The following is a 14,252-nucleotide window of genomic DNA, read 5'->3' as shown; positions in this document are numbered from 1 at the left end:
AGTGAAAGTAGAACTGATAAAAACTTGCTTGCTGCCAGGAACTAGAGCAACTTGTTGCCTGATTTTAGAGCTATTACTAAGACTATGTGCAAATATTGAGGGAAAGTCTTCTGATCTGTGTTGCAGACTACGTGTAAATACAGTCTTCAGCTAATTGCCTTGGAATGCCAGTAGTCTTCAAAACTCAAAAAAACCATATGGCATTGAAAATTAAAGTAATTCTTGTGTGCAAACTAGGATGGTGTAGTATTCTTTCTTAATTTTTTTAAATGCAACATTAAAGCCGTTGCTCTCCTCTGGGTCTTTTCCAAAATGCTTTTAAAGATTCAGGTGGGCAGAACATTTGTAGGTCTCTCATGGAACTCAGACACTGGTATTTAGGTAAAGGGGTGTGTTCTGTTATTCAGTTGGCAAGACTGCTTCTTACTAAGGTGACATTCTCCTTTTTCTTCACAGAGAAGATAATTATTTTGCATCTTTGACCAAAACAGTGAAAATTTGATATTTCAAAATGGGTTTTTAGTATTTTTAGGCCCAGTATTTTTTTCAGCATGCTGAGATTACAGCTGTCTTGATAGCATCCTGGTTTGTGTCCAATGAAGAGGCTTTGGTATTGATTTCTTTATACCTCGACTTTTTCATCTAGTTTAGTAGAAAACCAAACTAATAATGTAATGAAAGATCAAACATTATAGAAATCAAATAGGAATGAGTGAACTTCTTTCCCTGGCTTTTGTGGTACAGGAGATTAAAAAACCAGCTCTGATTAAATATTGCTGCTTCCAATTTGTAACAATTGAAAATATTTTTTCCTTGCCATTACAGGATAAGAAGGCTTATCTGGATGTCATCCACACCTATATGGAGGTCCATGGAACTGTTCATGGGACAAGCACCATGTACATTCCTGGCTATGTAAAGAACCATGGAATACTCAGCGGGAGGGATTTGCAGTTTCTGCTGAGGGAAACCAAAGTAAGTTTGTCGAGCAGGAGTGGTGGCAAAAAATATCTCCAAGTAGAGGGTGTCTGAAGTGCCTGCATGTCACCTCCTATGAATAAGCTCCTAATTTAAAAGCACTGGAAAAAATTATCATGTGTAAAGGAGCCTGTGTGCTGTGTGCCAAGAATACATTTTTCATCATGTCTGTTTGGTGGATTGACAGCTCATATTAGAAAATTGGGATGACAACCTACAGTCCCAATTAACAACCAGCTTGAGAAACAGGGATAAATGTATTTTTCATTTTCTTGAATGTGATATTCAGCTCAAGGAGATTATCAGCTGAGGTTGTGCTCTGTTTTACATCCCCGAGGTCAAGGTTAGGTAACATCCAAAAGCTGCCCAGCCACGTGCTTGCTGTGCCCTCCCAGTGACTTGAACCCAGAGCGACCCTGCTCTCAGGGAGGAAGGCAAAGCTGCCCTTCCTTCATTTGCCACTCATGTCCTTCCTCTGCCTCAGAGAGTGAGCACAGGAGCGTGGCTTTTTGTGATGTGCTTTGCCTGTGGCTCCAGAGTCAAGGCAACTCAGGATGAGGGACAGGATATACATGGAAATAAACTTGTCCCCACAGTTTTGTCAGGATTCTCTGCCCTTCCCATAATCTTTGGGGCACTTTGTAGCATTAAAATACTTCAGTAGACTGTGTTTAAATAGGATGTTTAAATTCAAGTTGGTGAAAGAAGGGGGTTGTGTGTTTAAAATTAGCAAAGTCTGTGAAAGTGCACCACTGCTGATAGTTTCTTGCTGTGCACTTCCACAGAAAAATCTCTTTTAAAAAAAAAAGAAAAAAAAAGTAAGCACCTCTTAGGCTTCCCACACAACTGCAGAGATCTCCTTTTTGAAGTACTTGGGAAAATGATGGTAATTTGACATCTCTGTGTGACAGCTTTTGGTAAATTATGAGGTTTTAAATGCAACCACTGTGTGTATGTGCTTGATGCATGCAGATACACATAATGCTGCATATTAAAAAGTCAACATTTGCTTTCGTCATAGATAATCTGAGATTACACAGCTTTTGCCTGTGTGGAGTATGAAATCCCTGTGTTAATCATAATGTGGGAAGAATATTGAATATTGCCTTGTAATGACCCCAGGCATGAACAGTGACTACCTCCTAAATAAACAGGTGTTCAATTCACTGAAATAGTAAAATAAGCAAATGGACTTTCTATAGAATTACTGAGGTCCCTATACAAGTGCCAGTTCATAATAATAGTTATGCTTAACTAAGCCTTTCTCTAATTTTTTATCAGCCACCTTGCATGTATCACATTAAAAAGCTTGCTTTTCAGTATTAACTAGATGTCTCATCTAGTTGTTATTGGTTATATTTGCCGTGCTCTAAGATGCAATGTAAAGACACATTCAATTTAGGACAAATTCAAGTTGATACCTACATGTTACAGTTTAGTTGTATGGATTTTGTGACACAGGAGGGAGCAGACTACTTCCACTCAGATTTTGAGCAGTAATTGCAACATCAGATCGAAGACACTGTTGGGATTGTGAAGTGCTCCTGAGATAGTAAATTGCTTATTTTTCACAAAAAGTATCTGGTGAAAAGCATGGATCTGTGCTGTATTAGAGCACAGAGTCCTAGAGCATTTCAGACTTTAATGATTTTTATTCTGTTGTTGGGCATTGGTTATGGTTGGTTTTTTCCTTCATAACATTGGGGAAAATAATTTTCAGAATTTGCTGCATTTCTTAGTAGATGGCACTGAGAAAATCATTGATGTGTTTCAGAACCCCATAACAGGAAATCAGGGTTTTAAAAATTACATCTGCAAGCAGTATTTTTATATGGCTTTGCTGAACTTATGTTAGCAGGTTTGCAAATGACAAAAGCTGTTTTCCTTTTAAGGAAATGATTTATTTAGGATATAGCCAGGCTAACAAAACTTTGCCCTGATGATAAGCTGTTAATAGCCCATCTGCTTCTCCTAATGCATAAGTATTGTCAGGGAAATGAGAGTGCAGTGTATTTCTGATTTTGCAACAAAATGAAATTAAATATGGCTTATTGCATCATGCATTTTGCTTATTTTTTCCTGCCTAATACAGTTTCAATGTATCTAATTGAACAGAAAAAGTAAAGCAGCAGCATTCTGGGATTGAAAGTGGAAACTCAGATCTCCCATCTCATTTTTTGGACTTTTCAGTTGGAGGGGAATTGGAGTGGGTGGGTTTGTGGGTGGGTTTTTTGGGGTTTTTTTGCTGGCTGATGCTTTGTATCTCATAGGTACTCTGGCTGTTCTGCCTCAGCATATGGTTACCTGTCAGTGTTGATCAACAGACACACTTGCTCCGAGTCTTCTTGCTGCCTGTATATTCATAATTCCAGATTTAATACCCTTTAAGAGGCAATACCTGAACACAGCTTAGTACAAAACACTGCTCACCTGTCACCAGTGGCCATCTGCTGCCTATGTGGGTCAGTTGTGTTTATATCAGATGGATCATGGAATGAATTGCTAAGATAAGTGCAGGTTTCTCACAAAAATCAAGGTGACTTGAGCAGGAGCTTTGTGCCCGGAGGAGCCCCATGTGTGTGTGCACATGCGTGCAGTGAAGTTCAAGGACACTTTTTAATCATAATCACTTTATTCACTAGGCAGCATGGCCAGAGTCCCCTGATGAATTTAATTAAGGGGTTTTGTCACCAGCCTGTCCCTGTGCTGCAGGGGTGTGAATAATCAGGGCCATAACTCCAGGCTGGGAACCACTGTGGGTGCAACGCTCGTCTGGAGCATCACGGGGAGACAGCAACCTTTGTCCTTAAACTTCCAGAAACCTTCAGATGTGTTGAGACCAAGGGCAAGAATTGTCTGTCATTGGTTGTGATTTCAGCACTGTGTTAGCAGGTTTTTGTTAGGTCAGCTGCCAAGTGTTCTGGTTTTCAGAAAGGGAGAGCTAAATAATAATCTAACAAATCACATGATTCAGGCTAGTCAGAAGTGTCAGCTTATGCTGCACTGCTTCACTTTGTCCTTAGACAGCAAAATACCAGCAGGTGAGGGCTCAGTCCTGTGACTCTTAATCAGAGCTTTGCATTCCTAAAATGTCTTTGGTCCCTGCAGTAGCTGGTAGGACACAGCTACTGCAGGCAGTGTGCAGCTGCCATTTCGTTCTGTGTGTGCTTTAAAGCAGCACATTGCAGAGGGAGGGAGTTCTGCAGGCAGGAGGGGCTGTTTGAGATTCAGCATGGCTGCTTCAGCTGTGTAGAGCATGACAAAAACGAGCCATGTCTCCAGTTCCTAATGAGGAGATGTAAAGCCATTCATCACGTTGGAGGAGAATGGGGTAGGCGAGCTGGCAGCCTTCCTGCCAACTCACAGGGCTCCTTGCCAAGTGGGCAGCTGGAGGAGTTGGACCAGGCTCTCTTGGAGGGACCAGTGTTGAATTCTTGTGAAATATTTCTCCTTTCGAGAAAGTTTCAGATGCAACTTCTTCCTTTTAGTCACTGAATTCTTTGGAGAGTTCAAATTCTTTTACTAATTGGGTTTTGTGATTTCTGTATGGAGATTATTAAAAGTAGGAGCAACACCCTGCTTACGCAGACACGGGCAAACAAACTTTGTTTTCATATTGTCTTTTATGAAGGAATATATATTTACACTTCATAAAATCAACTGAAAAGATATTTACCTAGTGATTCTATTCTTAAGTTGTTTGAATCACAAAAGGATTGACTTTTGCAGAAAGTATTTTGCAATATGGATCTTCAGCCCTAGGGTGCAGGTGCCTTCCCATAGTGGACTGGGTGACCAGACCTCCATCTGATGAGAAATTACCCTAAGAGCCATAGTCAGCACCTGCAGTGCTGGAGGCAGCACTGTACAGCTACATCACAAATTAGGGGAAGCACAGTCTGGTCTAGATCTTCACTCTGTGGGACAGAGCCTTGTCTTCCCCACAGCCTCGTCTGTATTGAGGGTGATGTTTGCTTCAGTGGTACCTGAAAATGGTTGGCTGTCATTTCTGCTTTTTTTCTTTTTTTCAGTTATTTTTCAATTAGTGACTTGCATACTCTTAGGAAGTGCTTTGACAGATTGCTTCAGCCTTTCTGGAAATAACAAACTGCATGTAATTCAAAGGATTAGCAAATGAGAGCATTGTGAGTTACAGAAAAGGCCTGTGTTTTCTAATACTTGCTCTTTCAATCATAATGAATGTGACTTTCTTGAGGCATGTAAGATATTTCTGTTTTGCTCTGTATACCAGACAAAAATACTGACTCCCTAACCAAGGAACAGTAATTGTAGAATTATTCACAGAATGGTTTGGGCTGAAATGGACCTTAAAGATCATCTAGATCCACACCCTGCCATGGGCAAGGACACTTTATAAGGGACAACTTTCTGGAGAAGGGTGTGGATTGAGTTTGGGAATTTCAGCTGGTTTGATGCTGATGTGCTGGAGGGTGATAGAAGGGCTGAAAGAAGGATTTGAGGGGCTGCAGGCAGCTGTGAGCCAGGCTGCAAGGTCAGGCCACCAGGCAGCACACACACACACCCTTTTCTAGGGATCAGACACATCCTTCTTTCTTTTTTCCTTCAAAGGAACAGTGCTGCTTAGAGGTGAGGTTGGAAAATGGATGGGAAACAGGTGGTAAGCTATTTATTATAGATTAAGTGATGGCAGTGCTCTCTGTGCTGCCAAAACATACCCATGTTTCTTTTCCCATGGAGCTTCCTCCCAAATAAATGGACCAGTCAGACACAGAACTCAGCAGTGCACAGCAGCAGTTTATTAAAAAAGTGCAAAACTAAGCAAACAACCCAGCATTCCCTACATAACAGACAAACACAGGATCATAGGAGGAATTAATACTTCACATAGGTTTAATTGCTGCTTCTCAGCTGGTTTTCTGCCTGAACTAAGGAGTGGTTTAAATAAATAATATTTTTTGTGCAGACTGCATGAAATGGTTTCATGTCCTTCATTCATTGTTTTCAACAGATTGCCTTTTTGTAAATTCAGCCTCGTTTGAGATTATACCTAGTATGCATTTCTCTGACTGAAAGGTGGTATATTTTATGCCATATATAAAACCAGAATTTATATAATTTATCTTTAGTAGAAATAGCTTCTGGATCTTTTTATTATCAGACATTGGAGAGTTTCTGTAAGATGTATAAATCTGTGAGAGAGTTGAGAAACTTTTTGCAAGTAGGCAACTTCTTTAACCTGAATATTGAGAACTGAAATTACAATATTCAGCTCCATGCAGTGCAAATTGTATGTCCCCAGCTATGCTGAGAAGTGTTAACTTGCTTTTCTAAAATGAGCCAACTCTGAATTTATACTGTTGTTGCCATGGGTTGGGGAGGATTGATGCTGCAATGCCTGTGCACGACAGGGCTGACTACAGGTTTATACATCAATGTTAGGTTCAGCTCCCAGGAAGAGCCTCCAGCTGTGAATGTTCTCTTACTGGGATTCATTTCTGTGTTGCAGAAGATTTAATGCAGAATAGTATGCCTTGACCTCCTTGAATATGTGTCCTGATTGCATGACTCTCATAGCTATGAAGGCTGTGCTTTATTTTCCTGATAAAAGCAGTAGGTATATATAGATATACAGATAGATATGCACATTGTTTTGCAGCAGTACTGAGAAAATGCTGTTCCAGCTCACAGCTTGTAGTTCTCCCATTATACACAAACATTTAAATGAAGATGAAGAATCCTATATTTAATTCAGGGTCTTTCATTATGTTTGGCCAGGAAAGGGGTCAAGATTTTTTCAGATAACTCCAAAAAGACATTGAATGTGTTTTCACTGGAGCAGAGCAGTGACTTTTCCAGAGCACCTGGAATCTCAGCTGGTGGAGGAAAAGCTTTAGGATGGATTTTTGCTCCGCTTTTCCCTGGAGGTGTTAAACCCTCTGAAGCCCCTGCGGGCTCTTGCTGCCTCAGTCCAGTGTCGTGAGCTGCTGTTTGCTGCCACCTACCGTTTTAATTAGGAGGCTTAATTAGTGTACCAGGAGCGTGTTGTGCTGGCAAAGCCAGCGGCTTGGCTGGTTTGGGAGGTGGGAAAACCCTGGTGCAGCTGTTCCTGGAGACTGCTGCTTTAGAACCTGTGCCTGTAGGAAAGCCCCAGCAGCTCCACTTCAACACCAGTCAAACCACCAATTTTTCCCCGCGCCCAAAAAAAACCCTAAAAGGGTCTGGGGTTGCCCCAGCTCCATGAAAAACCACCTCAGCTCATTACAGATGATGATTGTCAAATGTGTTTTACAGGACATTCCATTGCTGCTTGGGTGGGAGGTGGTGAGCTGTCGAATTCCTCCCATTTTCTTCTTGGCATTGCATTTTCTTCAGGCTGGTACATCTAGAATGGGGTTTTGTTTCTTTTAAGCTAGCTTTTAGCTTTTTTGTGACTAACAAAAATTAAGATATCCCTTGTGTTGTATTTTTCAGCTGTTTGTTGGTCTTGGATTTCCATATGAAGGGCCGGCTCCCTTGGAGGCTATTGCCAATGGATGTGCTTTCCTAAATTTAAGATTTAACCCACCAAAAAGTAGCAAAAACACAGATTTTTTCAAAGGCAAACCTACACTCCGAGAGGTAAGCTCTATCAATCTTGATAATTTTTTGAATTGAAAATGCTTGTGGGTTTCCTTTTAGAAACAGAGTGTAGGAGAAACTGCATTAATGTTCAGGGTTTATTGCCACAGGTGTGCAGTTGCTTTTTTCTTTAGTCACTGAAGGGAATATTAGTCCTTATTTTTGTAGGACTATTAAAATGGTGTTGTTAGCACACTTCAGGCTTTACCTGTAGATTTGCTTTAGGTGCATTCTGCTACTTCTTATTGAGACATCATGAACTGAAGTTTCACTTGGAAACCTGATGTTCTGCCCAGGAACAGATCGTGTCATTTTGATACATCATTTGAAAGTGTTTTTATTTTGCTGAAGTAACAGACATTGCAGTGTACTGTGCAGGAAGTAAATAGGTGTTTAAGTAAATTATGAAAAGGGCATTTGTGGGTGGTTTTGTGTCTTTCGGGATTTTTTTTTCTTCAGAAAAGACCTGTTCAAGGCACTGTTGAATTAAGGTATTAATGGTCACCCACCGTGGCTGTGGTTAAATGCTGAAGACTTTTGCAGAACTGACTCTTCAAGAAAACAGGAAAACCAAACTCCAAGCTTTTAAAAGAGTCAGTGTGTTTAGGCTCTAGTGAGAGAAGACTGAAGCTAAGTAAACTAACCCCTCATCCTGGCACTGACTTTGGAATATTTTTCTTTTATTCAGTGTAGGTAAAATTCAGCCTATACTTGTAAACATTTAATAGTCACAGAGCCATTTTTGACACAGAGCCGTGTCTGTGACCATGGCTTGCTCACAGGTGTACATACATATATTCTTTATGTTTTTACATCAAGGGAAAGCTCTCGGGTAGCATGCAGGTGATGAGAACCTTGCACAGCCACACTTCCCAATTCAGGTTATGCTTGGGCCATATAAATTGTGTCCTGAGCAGCACCAGCTGGTTGATAAGCAGAAGAGTTTCCTATTTTCAATCAGGAACGTAAAAAAAATTACTTATAATTTTATGATCCTCAACTGTAATTGCCTTTCTTGTTACACACTGAATTCTTGTCCTGTACAAGCTGAAGCTTGCCTCTTCTCTCAGTCTGTGTTGCTAACAAAGGAGACAGCAATAAGGGAATAAAAGCCTGTTTAAACTTTCTCCTTCAGCTTGACATCTTTCAAGACTTTTCTTCTGTGAGTCCCTCGTTTTTGGTCTCATTTCCAGTTGTTCTGTGCCCAAACACCATAACTGGTCAGGCTCAGTAAATAATCTGAACCCATCTAAGTGCTTCGTGGGAATTTCAGGGCTTGGACTGCCATGATAAAGCCTCATGGCATGTGTCAGCGCTAGCAGAAATGCTGTGTACCTGACTTGTCCAGAGAAATAATCCCTATTGACTGCTCAAGTCCAAAGTACATCATATATATCCATATATTGCTGCCTTCTCGTGCCCTGCTCACCTGTCCTGAGACTAACATTCTCTCTGACTGGTCTTCACAACTGCATTTAGATCCTCTTGCCAGTAATCCATATGCTGGTTCTTTGGGATTAAGAAAGCCCTTAAATGCTTCTCTCCATTCTTCCAGTGCTAAGAAAAACAAAAAGAGTATGTATAGTTCTGTGACATGATTATCCATACAAGAATTTGAAGTCTGCTTTTCTGGTTTTGTAAAGTAACCTTTGCAAGTTGCTATTCTCCACAAGCAAAATGCAATGGCTATTTTTAATGGGTTTTTTAATAGTGAAAGCAACAGTTTCTTGCAGATCAGAAGAAAAGTACAGTGTATCTCCTAGTGCAGGAGAAGGTTCTTCCCAACAGACACTGCTTCCTGCTTCAGGTCTTCTGCAATGTCTTTTTATCCTATCGACAGCATAAAGAGGCAGCTGTATAAACACTGCCTATAAACAACCTCTCCTGTGGGGGTTTTGGTATTTATTGAAAATGCAGTTTTCTTCTGAGGCTGATGTGAACTGCTTCTCCTTCTGTAGCTTTTGCTCCCTTTTGTGTGTTGATGTGCATGTTTTCACTCCTGGGTGACCGGTCACCAAAAATACTCATTGAGCTGTCCTGCTAGTTCTGAAAGCAAGTCTGATACAGCTTTTCTTATTTGCCTTCTTGGGTATTCATTGCTATTGTTTTCTGACAAAGTGGTGAGCAAAATATTGGTTATCACTCTTGGTGAGGTCACATTACTCTTCTGCTCTCAGTCATGAGAGTCAGAATTCATCCCTGGTTATAAAAATGACTCTTTGTTCACTGTTGCTCACAGAACTCTGGGAATGTTTGACATTTGAAGGATGCAGGATGAGGATGACATCTCTGGGAGCCAGCCGTGCAGGTCTAAGCAGGACTTGTGGCAGTGAGAGGTTGTGAAGGAGGAGGGAGGCTCTGTGAATGAGCTGTGGGGAAGCAGGGTCATGCTGCAAGTAATTTCAGTAAACATCAAGTTTTCTGTGATGTGGGTCTTTGTGAGGATTGAAGCCACAAATTAGGGGTGCACATATCTTACTTGTGATCTGTGTTATCTGATTTTCAGTTTTCCAGCTAAATTCATGCTCTAAATTTAAAGAGAAAATCTGAAAAGTAACTCAGAAGGAACGATGCTGACTGTTGTGTTCTAAATGAATTTTTGCACTATCCTAGTGCATTTCATCCAAAAAGTGTGATTAACAGAGTGAGAGGCAAGGATATTTTTACCAATATAATTTCTTCTTTCAGTTGACATCTCAGCATCCCTATGCTGAAGTTTACATTGGGAAGCCCCATGTGTGGACTGTGGACATCAATGATCTTTCTGAGGTTGAGAAGGCTGTGAAATCAATTTTGAATCAAAAGGTGAGAAATGTGTCCTCAATTTGCTATCAGCACTTGAGGGTGTAGTGTGTACTGCACATACAGTGCTTCCTAATGTTATTCTAATGAGTGCTGCATTTTGATAGGATATTGAAGAAAAAATGGTTATTACTCTCTATGGTATTGAAATTCTCATGTTTTAGTAGTGGATATGTCAGGTCCTTGAAAAAAATGAGTGGGTGAATTTGTATAGAAATGAGAATTTCACATGTGAATTGTACAGCAATCTGTGTTTTCTGTGCTTTCAGTGAGGAGGTTTCATTGCTGATTCTTAGAGCATTGCAGACTCTGCTCTGCTCAACTCTGACTTTGTAGCCTTGAGATTCCCACAGAAGTGCTTGTGCACTTACAGTGTGGAATGGCAATGAGGGCACTTCAAGGTGGGGAAGAGTATGAAGGAGTTTTCAAAGGTATCACATTCTGTTTTGTCACTTCAACTTCAGAAATGAAACTTAGTTAAAACAGGAGCTCTGGAATCCCAGAGGGTCTCAGACTAGGCTTACTTTGCAGTGTACTCTGAGTTTCCATAAAGATAGTGATGGAGCAATTCTTATTGCCTTTAAAAAGGAGAAAAATCAGCTAAAACTGCTGATGGTTTTGTAAAATTATTGTTTGTTAATGAGTTTATTAGTACTTTTTGTTGCTACTCAAGCTATAATGGAGTATTTGGACCAGAAGCTGCTGCCACAGAGTACACAATGAAGTTGATTGAAACAAAAACCCCTCTAACCTTAACACTGTCTCCACAGATTGACCCTTATTTGCCCTATGAATTTACCTGTGAGGGAATGCTTCAGAGGATGAACGCCTTTATTGAAAGACAGGTATGAACTTCTGGTGTGGATGACTTTTGGATTATGTTGGAGAGGGAGGACAATCTCCATTTTAAAGCTGCTCAGTGCTACTATTCCTGTCCAAGCAGGAATAGTGGCTGTGCAGACCTTGGCATTATATGAAAGCAGAAAGGTAAAGCAATTTTTCAGTATCTGTGTGACTTCCTTAGCTATGTACACACATAAAAGCTTTGGATCAAGAAGGATCACTTAAATACAGAGGTACTTTTTGATAGAATTGCAGTCTCTGGGCAGAATTGCAGCCTCTGGGCAGATTTTTCAAGTATTTAGTTTCAATCAATAAAGGTTTTAATGGTTTGGAACTCAGCTTCTTAAAGGACTTTTGGTCCCTGGGCATTACTGCCAGCTGAGAGCAGCAGAAGATGTTCAGTTGAGTAATAAACTGCAAGGATTTGCATGGGATCCTGGTTTCTAGAAATTGTGTTTGCTTGGACTTCTGCCCAAGCCAGATCTGTTGCAGTAGCCAGCTCTGCCTTTTGTTCTGGCAGCTGCAGAACAGAGATAGGAATAACCTTTATCTCTGATATGTCATTTAATTGTCAGGATTTCTTTCAAGGGCACTGGACGTCTGTCTGTACTTGTATTTTTGAAGGTGGGTGCTATTAAAGACAGTCCTAAAGAATAACACAGCTCCAGGTCAGGAGGGCAGTAAACACAGCGTAGCTAATGTTCCCACTTTCCTGCCAATAAACACTTTAAGCTTTTTGCTACTGTATTGATGACAAAACCTGTAAAAGTATCACTACTGCTTTTGATTATTCTACCCAAGTTAGTTATAATTGGGAGCATTTGTCAATCAGGAAGAAATGGAGCTCACTGTAAGGGAGAAAAAGAGACAATCAAGAGATGGCACCTGTGCCTGAAACGCATCTCTTCCCTCTGGCCCTCCCCAAGGGCTAAGCCTTCCCTTGTGCTTCTCAGAAATCCACAGAATATTGTAATTTTGTTCATTGCTTTGACTAATTGTCAAAAGCTGGTGGTGTTTCACAGCTCCCAGGATGCTCAAGGACAATTTTTAGCTGCATGTGCTTAGCACTTTGCCTAATTAACATGTCAGAGGAACCAAAAATAAAAAGCAAAAATAACGATTGAGACCTTATTTTGACTAGTTTGTGGTGGAGGCAGGAAGAACAGAGAAAGCAGAGCAAGCTTGAAATGGGAACAAAGATGCTGGAATAAAGAATTGGTCTGGTTCAGTGGTTTTGTGCCTTGACCACGACAGTGGGGTCTTCAGGGGATGTTTGTGTGAAGAGATGGGGTCACATACACTGTCCCCCTGGTCACTCTATGGACAGTGGAGCTGTAGCATTTAAAGGTGTCCAGAGTTCCCCTTCTGGGGCCTTGGCTGAGGGTCAGGAGGGAGGACAATGTTCACAAGAAAGGTCTGGTGAGCTCTCCATACCTTCGGATCCCAAAACTGGGCTGAAAGCCTGTATGGTCTGAGGTAAGAGAACTGAGGGCTGTGGCTGCACACCCAGCAGTGCCACCTCCAGCTGCCTTACACCAGCCTTGTCTCCAAGCTGCTCCGTCCTGGCAGTGCCCTGCCCCTGCCAGCAGCCCAGTGTGGCTGTTGGGTGCATCCCTGCTGAGCCCATCCCTGCTGAGCCCATCCCTGCTGAGCCCATCCCTGCTCCTGTTTGCTCTGCGGCTGCACACACAGTTGTGTCTGCTCTGCAAGGCAGCAGCAGAGGCTGGGAACCAGAGGGAGGAGGGATTGCTTCAGTTTTGGCTCTGGCATCAAAGGAGCAGCCAGGCAGCCACAGCCAAAGCAGCAGGGATTCCCTGCTGCGAATCTGGGAGCTGTTGGAGGAGGCAGGTTGGGCTGATGGAACAGACACGCTGACTTTAAAAGATGTGGCCAAGCAGAGAAGTTGATAACCCAGCAGAAAATGTTTGGGGCAGGACTCTGTGAGGTCAGAAAACTGCCTTGGCTCAGCAGAGGGTCAGCTGAGCCCCAGAGCTTGGCAAAGGGAGTGAGAACATTCACCCAAGAGCAAGAAAAGACAGATGAAGGACACCTCCTTCGGTCTCACCTTGAAATTTGTGGGTCCCTTCCAACTCAGGATACTTTGTGATTCATATATACTATTACTTTTGTGGTTAGGTTTTCATACCTGGAAGTATGAAAACGTCCTCCTTCAGGAGAGGAAATCAAAACAGAATGAAAAAAGCTCAAGCTGATATTGAGAACTGATAAATGACTTTGGGGGTTTTGGGTCACAGCGAGGGGATCAGTTCACACAAGCTGTAGTTTCATCCAGAGGAAGCAAACCATGATGGACCAGGCCCAAATTATTTGATCACCTTTTGGTGAGAGTTGCAAATGTTAAAAGACAGTCTGAGTATTGTGAAATGTTGTCTGAACCCATCATAAAAAACCATGATCTGTCACTGCAGGATTTCTGTCACGGGCAGGTGATGTGGCCCCCATTAAGTGCCCTTCAAGTCAAAATTGCTGAACCTGGAAAATCCTGTAAGCAAGTTTGTCAGGAAAGCCAGCTCATCTGTGAGCCTTCCTTCTTCCAGCATCTTAACAAGGACAAAGCTCTGCTTAGGTGAGTATTTCTAGCACAAATATGTTGTTTGGTCTCTTTATTGCGCTGGTTTTTACCACACTTGGAAGTTAAAGCACAGGTTCTGTGAGAAGGGAAGGTGGGGAGAGCAGCTCTGGCTGCAGCAAGCTGTGAGTGAGGGCCTGGCAGTGCTTTGTGGGGTGTGTGGTAGTGATGGGGACTGCTGAGAGCACCTGCCAGGAGCACAGGGGGCCACAAGCCTTCTGTCACTGTGCTCCTGGGTAGACAGTTGTGAGCCCTGGTTCACTGGAGGTGTTGGTGCACATGTGTAAAACTCACCAGCTATGCATTAAGGAAAGGAATGCTGCTTTTGGGTGCTCTTTGGAAATGTGTCTGTGTTCCTCTCAGACTGAAAACGAAGTCCTCAAAACCAGGCTCCCACAAATGGCTGCTGGGGAATCTGCTTTCCAGGTTTTCAGTCACC

The 14,252-nt window shown here is 41.9% G+C and overlaps 1 protein-coding gene across 2 annotated transcripts in view; it reads left to right on the top strand.

Moving 5' to 3' along the window:
- The window catches only part of MGAT5 (alpha-1,6-mannosylglycoprotein 6-beta-N-acetylglucosaminyltransferase), a 111,091-nt gene that overhangs the window by 88,870 nt on the left and 7,969 nt on the right, over nt 1-14,252 (top strand). For both annotated transcript variants that reach the window (XM_068195215.1, XM_068195216.1), the window contains exons 12-16: nt 826-975; nt 7,432-7,578; nt 10,267-10,383; nt 11,151-11,225; nt 13,653-13,810. In XM_068195215.1, the coding sequence (XP_068051316.1) occupies nt 826-975; nt 7,432-7,578; nt 10,267-10,383; nt 11,151-11,225; nt 13,653-13,810 (647 nt within the window). The remainder of the gene's footprint in view (nt 1-825; nt 976-7,431; nt 7,579-10,266; nt 10,384-11,150; nt 11,226-13,652; nt 13,811-14,252) is intronic.

Source organism: Anomalospiza imberbis, chromosome 7, assembly GCF_031753505.1.
Source record: "Anomalospiza imberbis isolate Cuckoo-Finch-1a 21T00152 chromosome 7, ASM3175350v1, whole genome shotgun sequence".
NCBI classification, from domain to species: Eukaryota; Metazoa; Chordata; class Aves; order Passeriformes; family Viduidae; genus Anomalospiza; species Anomalospiza imberbis.
This window is presented reverse-complemented; position numbering and strand designations above follow the sequence as displayed.